The sequence below is a fragment of the Amia ocellicauda genome, chromosome 18 (assembly GCF_036373705.1).
Source record: "Amia ocellicauda isolate fAmiCal2 chromosome 18, fAmiCal2.hap1, whole genome shotgun sequence".
NCBI classification, from domain to species: domain Eukaryota; kingdom Metazoa; phylum Chordata; class Actinopteri; order Amiiformes; family Amiidae; genus Amia; species Amia ocellicauda.
The window spans coordinates 7,785,331-7,799,157 of NC_089867.1; the positions used below are offsets into that span (position 1 = coordinate 7,785,331).

Here is a 13,827-nt window from a genome sequence, read left to right on the forward strand (position 1 = left end):
TATCTTTAACAGTGGGCCAGGCCTGCATACCAGCAATGCTGCAACTATGTATTTTTGCATAACATTACAGAGCATTTGAGTTTATATTTATTATTTTAATTTAAAACCGTAGTGTGCCGGAAATATGCCGCGTTCAGCCTTTTCAGCACTCATCTTAAGCTTTTTATCATAATTATGAAGTATCTAAGGCATAATTGCAGGAAGACTAGGAGAGTTCACCCACTTTCAAGCTCCCTGCAGGGGCACTAAGGCCCAGCTCATTTCTGGGAGTTGGTTTCCGTGTTGTACTTGAAACACTTGAAAGTGGCACATTTGATGTAACATAGGATAAGTAAGTTGATACCATCAACCTAAGATCTTGTGGGAGATGGGTGGGTGAGTTATTCTTCTGGTGGAATAAACAGAAAAGCGAGGGTAGAGATAGAAAGGGAGTTGGGACTTTCAGCACAAAGGCACAGGGGAGTATTCAGGCTGAGACACAGGGCTGCAGGAAACAGATGTGGGGTAATCCCCTTTATATCAAATAATCTGGGCTCTGCTATCTCTTACTTCCTCAATTACAACTGCCACTGCAAGTTTTTTAGATGACTGAAGTCTTGGCGAAATTAAACATACCTGATGATTTGTGTGTGGTATTGTGGTTGACCAACAAAAAACTACAGTAGAACTGAAGTTGAATTTCATCGTGGGGAAACAAACCCACAGCTGCATAAAAGCTTGAAATAAAACCTCAATGTCAGATCCCTCTCAGGTTATGAGGTCATATCACCTTCTCAGTAGAAACCAAGTCAGTTCATAGCATGGAGTGTCATTTGTTTCCTATCTTGTTAAACTCTTTAAGCACCAAAACCGGTCTATAGCAGAAACAATGTTTGCAATGTTTTCTCAGAGAAGGCAGCCTCAGACAATCAATCTATTGTGTTTTGTGTAAATAGTGGTGACAATTCTCAGATGCTTTGTTTTACTAAAGACATAAACATGAAAACAGTCATCTTATTTCACTTTACATATGTATACCTCTATACACCCTGCTTTAGCAATTTTGTTCGTATTTGTATATATATTATTCACCTTTGTTTGTTTTGTTTTGCTTCTGATAAATAGAGGTTAAGAGGTGATAAGCGTTCAGAAACGGTCAAATAGCCCTGATAAAGAAGCCTTTAAATAAACGATTACAGGAACAATTCGGCTCTGCAACGTTTCAAGAGAAGGATTATACAATGAGGTGGAGCAAATATTTGCTTTCTGATAGAGAAGTTGTCTTACTGGGGAGGTCAATATGCTGGGATAATTCAAACCAGTCAATATCTTATCGGGTAAATGTAAAAATACGTATATTAACCACAGCACAAGGGACCAATTTTTTGTTGTTGTCAGAATGATTTCATACTGATCAATTGTAAGGCTCTGTTTGCTTGTGGCTGTAAAACAATTATGAAATTTTAGATTAAAGCAAATAATTTGCTGGCATCTTCCAGTCATCTGACAACAGTGTGTTATTGCAGATCAAGAAATTAGCTTTTAGAGTCTTGAATCAGTCATGGAGGCAATCAAATGGTCCATTATTGAAGCTGTGGTCCCTCTCCAAGCTTATATCTGATATATTTTAGATCAATTACGTTTAAGAAATTATTTGTATAGTTCACAGTCTGTTACCCACTCAAAAGTTACTGAGCACTTTTTTCAGAGCGTACTTACTTCCTCCACCAAGACTGAGGCTCGACAGCTTTCTCGGAACGGCCCACCGTCGCCAGGAAGGCAAAAGGCCAGGCCAGCAACATCATGAAAGCAGCAAAGAAGAGACGTATTGGAAACAACGTCACTGTCATGAAAGCAATCTGTAAGAAGAAAAAAAAAAACAAGAACAGTTTTATTTGTCCATTTGCTTCAGCATATTCTGGTTGAATTATTTTCACATTTATTGAAATGTTTGCTTGTTTGTTCAGCAACAATTTTCAGTTACAATTTCAGTAGTCACATTTACACTTCAAGCTTTGTTTAAAATGGATGTGCACCCAGTTTTGGATTGGTTACAGCACCTATGCTGAGTGACTGAACATAGACTGCCTGGAGTTTCTTCAGCAGGGCAAAAACATTTATGAAAATGTCAGGGGTGAAACCTGCATTGAACTCTGTGTATTATTATTATTGACTATTTTTAAATAAGGTCTCCACATTCATTTAACTCTCTCTCAGTAAGCAACACTGGAAGCTTACAAAGGGAGGGAACATGGTTGTTACTTATGCTGTATAACAATCTGATTTGGCTTCCAATACATTTCACAATATCTCCAAAACAAGAAACACCTTCCAGCATGCATTGAAGAAAACAGTCATTTTAAAAGCAGTAAAGATGTTTCATTTTAGTAGTTACACATTCATTTGGAAGCTCTGCAGAGGAAGTAAGCTACCGAGTTTCTCCAATTTAGTCTTTTTATAAGGGTACTAATTAAAGAAATGGTAATTTAACCGAGAACAGTACCCAAACTAACAAAAATAAATTGCTTAGTTTTTTATTTTACAATTTAAACATTGACTTGCATGTTACTTGCCGGTTTACTTTTCATTACTTATCATTACTGCAAATGTACTTGGATTTAATTCTATCAGGATTGCTTAAACCAAGTAACTGGATTACTTAGCTAATAATTTAAATTATTTGTGGAGTGCATTGTTTTTAAGTAACTTCACTTAAACAATAACAAGTTTTGTACTGAACATAAGTAATAGATGTAGTTACATTGTACATTACTAGCAATTGCTAACACATACTGCACATTACTAAAAATGACTTGTAGAATGGACGTTTTTCTACTAGTTTTCAGTCATTCATTAATTTAAGAACAAACAACTATTTTTTTAGTGCATTGCATTATTTCCTATTAATAGTAATTTATTATATATAGATACACACACACACACACACACATATTATAGGTCTTATGTGTAAAATAGACCTGTAATATAAATTTTACTGCCAGCCAGTCCGTAACACTGGCATTGCAAGCACAGCACTAAGCATTAAGGCTAATATCCACACTTGCCATTCTTCTGGGTTTAAAGAGGATTTCCTGACACACTGTTGGAAATATGATGATCTTCACCTGAGGCCAACAACCATATTAGGCCTAATCCCTCCACACAGAATGCCCATTAAACATTGGGCAAAGATCAAATTCTGCCGCTTATTAGTGTAAGGCATAAAAATGACAGAGGCTCAACTTGTAGTTAATGTAAAAAGATAATAAATTTTAAAATTTAAAAAACATGGGTCCTCATCTCTTCCACATTCTTTTTGCGTTTTCCCTCCAAAATCATGTCCCGTGTATTCCCCAGGCATAAAAAGGTAATGTTAAGATTGACCAGAATTCATCTCTCAAACTACATATGTGATCTTATCCTGGTGAAAAGTATTTCCACTTGGTTAGTACCCAAAATACAACATTTTTGGTTGTATTCTACAATGTCTTCCTAGTTTTCTGCAGTGCTCAGTCCTCGTGATTAGATATGAGATATGTCACACAACAAAAATATGCCTGTAACACTGAGAATACAAATTATAATAATGCAGAACGATTCAAATAGTACTGGCCCTGTTCTCAAAACCTCTCAAAAAACATTCCCGATGGCAGCTTAAACTTAAAGACATGCTCTTTTTCCATGGACTTAAAACAATTGGCTGTGAAGTAAAATTAAGTCTTCACATGAATATTTAAAACTGTATCTGTCCCCTTCAATTTAAACTGTATCTTGACTAAGGATATGCAAATATGCAAATAAGAGCCCCCAAGCACTCAAAACAACATGAGAATACACAATCTTGTTCTTGGAACAGTGTCCGGTCATTTTCCCAGTATGACCTGATACAGCAATTTCCTTGCCCTTCATTAGTCTTGCTGGTCTTAGGAAGCTCTGTGGTAAAGAACCAGATAAGCTTCTCTGGGCAACCGCAGATCGCATCTCTTAAAATGCTTCAGTGTTATCATTAAGGCAATTAAGGCACTCAAGGTATTTGATCTGTCCAACTTTAAGGCTCTAATTCAGCTACTGAAAACTTGAATTCAGGTTACCCTAATATGAGCAACATTAATTAAATGAATGATGATGATAATACTCATAATAATCATAAAACATGTATAAAGGAAACCCAAATACAACTAAATGAACTGCCACATTGCCTGTATTATTTAGCAATACCTAAAATAACCCTGAGCTGCAATTGAAGGAGATTGGCTACCATAGAAATGGCCTTTGAGTATATACACTCACCTAAAGGATTATTAGGAACACCATACAAATACTGTGTTTGACCCCCTTTCGCCTTCAGAACTGCCTTAATTCTACGTGGCATTGATTCAACAAGGTGCTGAAAGCATTCTTTAGAAATGTTGGCCCATATTGATAGGATAGCATCTTGCAGTTGATGGAGATTAGTGGGATGCACATCCAGGGCACGAAGCTCCCGTTCCACCACATCCCAAAGATGCTCTATTGGGTTGAGATCTGGTGACTGTGGGGGCCAGTTTAGTACAGTGAACTCATTGTCATGTTCTAGAAACCAATTTGAAATGATTCGACCTTTGTGACATGGTGCATTATCCTGCTGGAAGTAGCCATCATAGGATGGGTACATGGTGGTCATAAAGGGATGGACATGGTCAGAAACAATGCTCAGCTAGGCCGTGGCATTTAAACGATGCCCAGTTGGCACTAAGGGGCCTAAAGTGTGCCAAGAAAACATCCCCCACACCATTACACCACCACCACCAGCCTGCACAGTGGTAACAAGGCATGATGGATCCATGTTCTCATTCTGTTTACGCCAAATTCTGACTCTACCATCTGAATGTCTCAACAGAAATCGAGACTCATCAGACCAGGCAACATTTTTCCAGTCTTCAACTGTCCAATTTTGGTGAGCTTGTGCAAATTGTAGCCTCTTTTTCCTATTTGTAGTGGAGATGAGTGGTACCCGGTGGGGTCTTCTGCTGTTGTAGCCCATCCGCCTCAAGGTTGTACGTGTTGTGGCTTCACAAATGCTTTGCTGCATACCTCGGTTGTAACGAGTGGTTATTTCAGTCAAAGTTGCTCTTCTATCAGCTTGAATCAGTCGGCCCATTCTCCTCTGACCTCTAGCATCAACAATGCATTTTCGCCCACAGGACTGCCGCATACTGGATGTTTTTCCCTTTTCACACCATTCTTTGTAATCCCTAGAAATGGTTGTGCGTGAAAATCCCAGTAACTGAGCAGATTGTGAAATACTCAGACCGGCCCGTCTGGCACCAACAACCATGCCACGCTCAAAATTGCTTAAATCACCTTTCTTTCCCATTCAGACATTCAGTTTGGAGTTCAGGAGATTGTCTTGACCAGGACCACACCCCTAAATGCATTGAAGCAACTGCCATGTGATTGGTTGGTTAGATAATTGCATTAATGAGAAATTGAACAGGTGTTCCTAATAATCCTTTAGGTGAGTGTATATTATATATATATATATATATATATATATATATATATATATAATGTATACACATACATACACACACACACAAATATACTTTATTTTTCACATTGAAACAGAGAATTTAAAAATGGCAACATGCTGTATATAAAAAAGGAAGTTTGCCAAATGTAACCTCGGAGTTAAATCACAGACGACTTAACTACAGCGCTCACAGGATGGACAGATTAGTGCAAAAGGGATAACAACCATCATCAAACATTGAAAATCAAAATTCTCCTCTGCAGTTAAAGGCCAAACATTATATGATATTCTGTAGAATCTTACAAGCGTTTGATTTATTAATGGTTGAGTAAACATGCTTCTCCCTAGGTGTTGTTTATTAGCATAGACCTTGTCTCAAATTCAGTATTGTTTTGGCTTTTTTCTGGCAACAGACAAAATGGGTCTTGTGACATCAAGCTAATCACTGCCTTTTCTTTCTTTTTTTAAAGAAATGCTGCGTTAACAACTAATTTTGCTAGGAACGATACAGATAATGCCCGGCTGCACAGTATGAATCAACAGCCATGACAGCCATGGCATTGTTGCATAATATCATTTATTATCCTGGCAATATACCCAGGGCTCGGGATCAGTGTTGACTGATGCTGGATTATTGTCAAATGCGTGTCTTTGCTGTTTGTCTGTCACAGACTGGTAAACAGAAGGCCTCTCCGGCTCGTCCGATGCATCATAGAGCATACATGAACTGCCTTTCAAATAGTAGATGCTTCTAGTCTTTGTTGCCAGAAAATCATTTTAGTCAATCGTTCCGAGACTCCATTTTCTAAGCGGAGAAATACAACTTTGAAGAGCAAACAACTGATATGGTTAGAGTGCAACAACATTTCATATTTCTTATAAAGAATGACCTTCGCTAGGTCTCTCCATTTCTGTTTAGCACCAGAGGAATGCACTAAGAAATCCCCTTTATAACATGTATATGAGGGATGCTGAATTTAATTGAAGCATGCAAATCTAAGTGTTTTGAAAAACAAACAAACAAATCAGGAAACAACTCCAGAATAAAACAGCTGACCTGCTACTGAAGTCCACAATGTTTTTATTCCTCTGTATAGCTCAAAAGACAATTTGCATGTATTTTTAGGTTTTTACAATTTACAGTCTGATGTAAATATCTTATAGTAAGTTATTAAGTTTCAAAGACTGATGTTGATTTCCTTTACTGCTTCCTTCAGGCATAATCAACATGAAATGGGTCAATTTGTTAAATTCCTATCTATTTATGTTGGGTCTGTCTCCTCTCTCTCTGTCGCTCTTGACTGGCGTGTCACGGGTGGGGTTTTTCAGCAGGGATGCTTGTGGCATCATCAAGTGAATCAACGCCAGATTAAATGTCAAAGAATTCTGGCTAACATACATACGAATGCACACAAAATTAGCCTGGCTGCAAAGGAATAATGTGATACTTTTAAAGCTTTTGAGCTGAAGGGGACAACCATCTTGCAGTTTCAAACTTCACTTTAGACAATGAAAGTGGGCATGTGTCAAACTGCATGCATTTGAATATCAAAACTAGAACAATATACTCAAAGTCCTATAATGTTCACTGTAGCCACAGAGAAGAGAGCTTTGTATACTGACCGCAGAGATGCAAATCTGTCAATTTGCATTTTAATACAGGAGCACACGTGGAAAGGCGACAGGAGAGGAACGAAGTTTCATTTCATTGTGTTCGTCTTACCTGCTTGAACCCAATGCCAATAGCAGAATGACAGACCAATGCTTCACATGTTATTAATTTATTTTTAATTGATCAAATTCCATTGAGGACTTTTTAAGAGAAAAAAAAAAAGCACAGATCAGTTCTACAGGGAACACTTTAATACGTTGATTTCTATGCCCAAGCGGTTACAAATGTCCTTTAATGGGATCAATAGTATTAAAAGCTCCCTCTAATGTATCCAGGCCTCTGGTTGAATTCATTTTTATTTTTCCCAGGGGAGATTTCACAGCTTCATTAGTACACATGCTAAAACATGCCATTATCGATACACATCCACTTTGCTCACATCAGTGTAACTACTACAGCTTCCATGAACAGTAGCAAACCGCTGAATGGGGATTCTTACTGCTCATACCGAAGATCTCAAGACATTAACTCAGAGAAAGATGCTGCATTGCCATAGTTACTGGAATAACAAAAGGTCAGTCAGCTTCCCACTTTTTCCCATGATTCCACTTGCCTCCAGTCTTGAAAATGTATCAATATTCCAAATGCAGTACTTTGAAAACTCAGCTGTGCTTGTAATCAGATCTAGCTCCAATAAATAACAAAAGGCTATGATTGCCTGGCTTATTATACAAAACAACAGTCAGACAGTTGGGAAATACATTACAATTAAAGGAGATAAAACAATCAGAAGGCAAACAGGCCTTAAGATTCTTATGTAACCAATTAAATAAGTTAAATATTTGTTTTAGTGTAAACAAAGTTAAGCAGTATTATCAGTGTCTACATGACCAAGAGATATGGCAATATGAATAAAGCATAATTAATTAAAATGTTCTTGCTGTGTAAATGGCTCACAGACCATGACTCCACAGACATCTTTTACTAATGTCATTCTTATTTTACACTAGTGCCAGCCATCTTCATATTTCTTCCTCAGTAATTGTCCCCCAAGTCTTTCTACAACAACTATTCGACTAGTTGCCAACGATACAGTTGATTGGTGCTCAGTATTATTTAATGACTCTCCAGACGCACATAGTATTCAACAATCTACTGCTTACTTACATGAATAGAACATCAGCTTCATTGAAACTAAACAAAATGGTAGTCTTACTCAAAGAGATGGCTTTTATGCTTACAAATCTACCATTTGTTGAACCCAATCCTTTTCTTCACATTAAATTCAATGAATAATTGGTTGGCATATCTCAATTAGAACCCTGATTAACCACCCTGCCGCAAACGCTGGCTGCTCGAGCACAGAATACCTGCAAACGACGGGGAATTCAACCACATATAATGAAAACAGGTCTTTTGAACCATGATTAAATCTCAGTCACAGATATCTCAGGATGAAAGGTCAGCTGCCCTGCCTTATTGTACATCAGTAATGCAGTTTAAGCTGTAGTGCTAGAATTAAGAAAAGCAACCTGTCCCTGTAGAATCCAATCAAGTAAAAACTACATTATTTAAAGTAGGGAGGTAAATAGGTAGATTTATAGTTTCACAGCCATGTAAAGAGTCGATCAAAGGGGAGGAATTAGATTATTTTCGTCAAACGCATAGCAAAACATCTATTTGTAATCTACTTTACTATACAGGAAGGATATCATGTAAGATGTAGGCTATTTAAACCATAAGCCCTTAAGGGAATCAGAAGGCCTGGCACCCACAGGCTCACCCAGTCTCGAGCGTTTCTGCTCCCCAGGCCTTCGAGAAAGAATGGCAGGAATTCACATCACAGCATCAGAGCTGAAGGAACGTCTTGATTAGGCATGGCAGTTCATGCCAACTTCAATCAAGTTAAATTGCAAGAAAATATATATAATTTTTGATCAGATATACCTATTACATATCTGAATCTAGATTTTCTTTGATCTGTGTCTAATGGTGGTGCTGTATTGTAAATACCACTACAACCTTTAGATTCATTATCAGATGCTGTGTTGTCTTGTGGCTGTCAGAAAAAATATTAAGGTAATAGGCAGCTTTGGCAACTTTCAGAAGTAATTATGATGACAAGTGAAACCATAGACCCCTCAACCCTTAAACCTGTGTAATGTTATTAGACTAATGCTTTTAAAAAATAAAAAAACATTGCTCTTTTTGATTGCTATTCTTTTCCACAAATGAGCATGAATATTTGAGAATATGTTCAAGATGTATAGAAAGCATATCTTGCTTACAAATGTCAGGCACAGCACCTCAAATTCGGTAAGGTCTTTCCGGACTCACAACACACTGCTATATGTTACAATGGTACCATCTTTTACTTGAAATCTGGAAAAATCATTTCCCGAGAAAGATGATTCAGTTATATGGGAGACCACACAATTTACATTATCTGGTTATTGTTAATAACAGTAGTGTGGAGTAGTAATTAGGGCTCTGAACTCTGGAGCACAGGGTTGAGCACAGGTGGGGGCACTGTTGTTATACCCCTGATCAAGGTACTTTACCTAGATTGCTCCAGTAAATGCCCAGCTGTATAAATGGGTAAATGTAAAAAATAATGCGATATCTAGTAACAATTGTAAGTCACCCTGGATAAGGGTGTCTGCTAAGAAATTGAGTAATAATATTACTAATGGTGAACAACATAAAACATCAACTAGCTTTTCATAATTCAACATTAAATAAAGCAAGATATAAAACTGAATCTTCTTGCTTGACCTAAGAATTGTGTCAGAACAACTTGATTTAAATTATCTAATTAGATCAAGGACCATTTTGGAGATGTATGCGTTCATCTAACTCCAAAGCCACAGCGGTGCGGTGTAAATTAACTGTGCTAGGCCTAAAACCTCTGGGGAAGATGGGACAAACACCACCATAGGCCCTTTGTGTATATGCTTGGTAATAACTACAAGAAATTGGCAGAAGTATCCATATTGAATTTTGTAGTATGCTTGCATTATTAATGTGCTTTTTTCATTCTAGAAAGAATGGAAGATTGGCTTAGAAGTCAATAAATCCTCAGGGAGTTAGTTATTTGTTTCTTGTCTTATTTCATAGAAAATAATCTAAATTACTGTAGACAATAGGCCTATATACACACACAATACTGTAAAGATTTTAAATAATCATAAAGTAACCTGAATTTAGGAATTCTAGGCTCATACCGTAATTCAAAATCTTGCCTTCTCTACATGAAAGTAAAAAAAAATGTTTGTCCACTTTGAATACTGTATATCATCAGGACTATAAACAAATTGCAATTATGTATTTTAGAAACACTATATCTGACATGTATCATGAGAAACAGCAAGTAGGGTAGCTAAACTCTGACTTTTAAAACAGGACAGTAACTTTGGTTTCACTTCTGCTTCCCCTCCCCCTCAGACTACAAAACCTCCATAGAAAAATCACTTAACTGAAAACAACACAATTTTCCAGCTTCATTTCTTAAGTTTTTCACTAATCTTTTCAAAACCACTGACAACTATACAACTTACGATGATATAAACCAGACATAACATCTTTCATAACACTGTTACCTGTACTACTCAGCTCTAGTTCCCTGCAGGATCGCCTGTGATTGAGAGAGTTTTCAACCTTTCTAATGTACCCAGAAAAAGAAACCAGAAACCAGGATGAATTTCAGGTAGCTTACAGTCAATCGATCAATCACATGCACTATTGTGTCATTCTGGAATGTACAATAAAAAATATGTCCTATTTCCATGAACTAATTAAAAATGCAACTGTAGAAAAAGTGGCTCAGATTTTTTAATTCAGGTCTGGGCTCTAATGTCCCAGATGCTGGAGAGAATATCTTAGGTAAAAAATAGGTAATAAATCCTCCCCCAAAACACAAAAAAAACAGTATCTGTCCACTGCTTCCTCAAATTGCCATGATCAATTCTGGTGCCTTTTCTTGTACTACGATTCTCAGTCTTATGCACTTTTGCTAGTGGTGACAGGAAGATTAAACTGTTCCAGGAGCTGAGTGGGGCAGCAGCACGATCCCTCCTGGGACCAGACCACCTGACTCAAACTCCGCTGGCACAAACAGCAGCCGCACAAATTAGAGAGGGATGACTGCAACTGCATGAACACAATGCACTGTCTGTTCCAGTTTTGTGAGCAGCAGCCACAGCCTCCCCTCGAAAAAAGGCTCATTACACACAGCATGTGCTACTGTTGACACACTGTCTGTTAGTATACGTGGAAAAAAAAAAACACCGCACTTAATGAACTTGCTCTATTAGAGTCAAGATGTGCAAATACAAATTAATGTATTGATATTTTTGTAGGTTCGCTGCTGCTTTTTTCCCCCCTCTCATTTGTTTTCCTTTGGGGCAAGACATAAATGAATAGAGGTCCACATTTTGGAAAGAACATCTGTTTATTTTGGAACAATACATGGCGGTAGAAAAACATGATTAAGGCTGCCTCGTGCACGTCTGTTCATGGGCTTACTGGCCGTCTAGGGATGCGTGGGGTGTTGCCAGGTTGCTGGGCTCTTGAAATAGGCGGGTCTTAGGGAAAGACATGGATCAACCAGGATACAGTGTAAATGCAGTGAGTATTATTTACAGTGCTCAGTGGGGAATCAAATAACACAAAAACCAAACAAAAGCCTAGCTCATTTTTGGGTGTACCTGAACTCCTTCCAGGTTACTCTATAAATGAATGCAAACAAACAGAAAGACAAACAGAGCCAACTAACAGGCCAATCAGAATCCAATTCACAGACCAAATCCATAGCAAACAGTTCATTACAGGTAGTCTTCTCCCGAACGCAGCAATCTCTTTAGGTTTTGCTGCCTGGGGCTAGGGAGCAGATTTGTTTATCATTCTTTCACACTTTCATTCATTCTCACTTCCTGCTCCAACACCCCCAACAACAAGGGTGTTTCTGCCTATTGCTTTTATATGTAGGTACTGCCCAATCATTGGAGCTCTACTACATGCTGACAGGGTTTCTGGGAGGTTTTGTGTTGGCCTATCGGCCATCTTGTGCCCCACCTAGCACCAGTCAAAATCTATAATACATAGACGCATACGTACAAACAAATATATGTATATATTAAAATTGTATTTGTATATTTATATTTTAAATATATATATAAAAAAATATAATGTGTTACGAATTTTTAAATAGCTGGGACCACAATAATTAACAATAAAATATATAACGCAGTATTCAATAATTTTGCATCAACGCAAACTAAAGACAGTTGTATTAAAATAATTAAAAAACAATGGTTCACACCTGTTTTCCTCATTAGAAAACTTCAAAACTAACCAAACTGCCAAGAATAGACTAGTTAAGAGTTGACATTTATACTAAAGTAAAAATATAAATATATATAATGCAGAAGAAAACAAGAAGCTTTGTCCAAATTACAATGTTAATGAAGGTAAACTAGCATATCAAGGATGGGGGAAACATTTAACGTATTCCACTTAAAAACAAGGAAATGGAATCTGCTCTATGAAAAAATCATTTTTTGGCAGAACAGCAGCCTTTTTTAATATAACATCTATACCGTGCTGACATTTAGAAAAAAAAAAAAACTGATTTCATTACTCATTTTTCTCAGTCACATCCCTATTTAAAAGCAATAAGTTATAGCATATATATATATGTGTGTATATATATATATATATATATATATATATATATATATATATATATGTATATATATATGTGTGTATGTATCTTGGCTACTTGTTTAACCACATTAAATCTATGCTGCTAAAATTAACTTCTGATAAACTTCTGAAATTTGGCCTGAAACAAATATAATTATAAAGACAGTAACTAAACTCTGTGTGCAGTGACTGGTACATTTCCTTTAAAGAAAAAACAGATCTGTGTCACCCAATGATCTCCATTCTGAAATTAACCTTAACATTTATTTATTTTTTGTCCTCCGTGAGAGGAAAACAAAAGAAGGACTGATAGCTAATTGGTTGCATTTGATGGATTTAGGCATAATACAATTGTGATATAATTAGATTACTATGAATGGTCTACATTTTCTCAGCCAGCTGAATTCAATCTGAAAGGATATTCTAATCATAATTAACTATGCCATGCAGGTTTACAATATTATCATTTGATTGTCTTGACGACAGACAGTCACTCCCCAACCCCAGTACTCAGCTGGTCTGTCTCGGGTGCGGGCTGTTTGCTACCATAAAGAGTGACAAATCAGTGTCTGAACAATGTAGTTCAATACAACATCTTATTTCATGTATTTATTTATATTTCAATCACAATGAAAGCTCCTCAAAGCCCTTCATATCGATGCCTCTGCAAAACCACTGAATTGCTACTGTCCAGTCCAGAGTGGAACTGTGGTAGCCATTTTGTGCTAATGCACCACATGATGGAGAACAGGGCAAGAGGAGAGTGGATCTAGAGACATACTTTTATGAGAGTCAAGGGAATATATGTTGACATTACCTGAAATGTTACTAGCTATTTATCTGAATCAAGCAGCCTTGTTGTTTGGCTGTAGCAATCAGGGACAGTTACATATAAAAATGGTCTGACAGTTTAACTACACATCTGGTACTTTGGTATAAAGTCCTACTTAATCATGGTCTGAATTTTTTTTTTTTTTTTCGTTTTTATGCCGGACACCGGGAAAGATAAGATCCATAATAT

General features: G+C 37.1%; 1 protein-coding gene across 1 annotated transcript in view; it reads right to left on the reverse strand.

Moving 5' to 3' along the window:
* Positions 1 to 13,827, reverse strand: part of LOC136714098 (lysophosphatidylcholine acyltransferase 1) — a 63,258-nt gene that overhangs the window by 35,206 nt on the left and 14,225 nt on the right. The window contains exon 2 of the mRNA XM_066691409.1: positions 1,699 to 1,838. Within this exon, the coding sequence (XP_066547506.1) occupies positions 1,699 to 1,838 (140 nt within the window). The remainder of the gene's footprint in view (positions 1 to 1,698; positions 1,839 to 13,827) is intronic.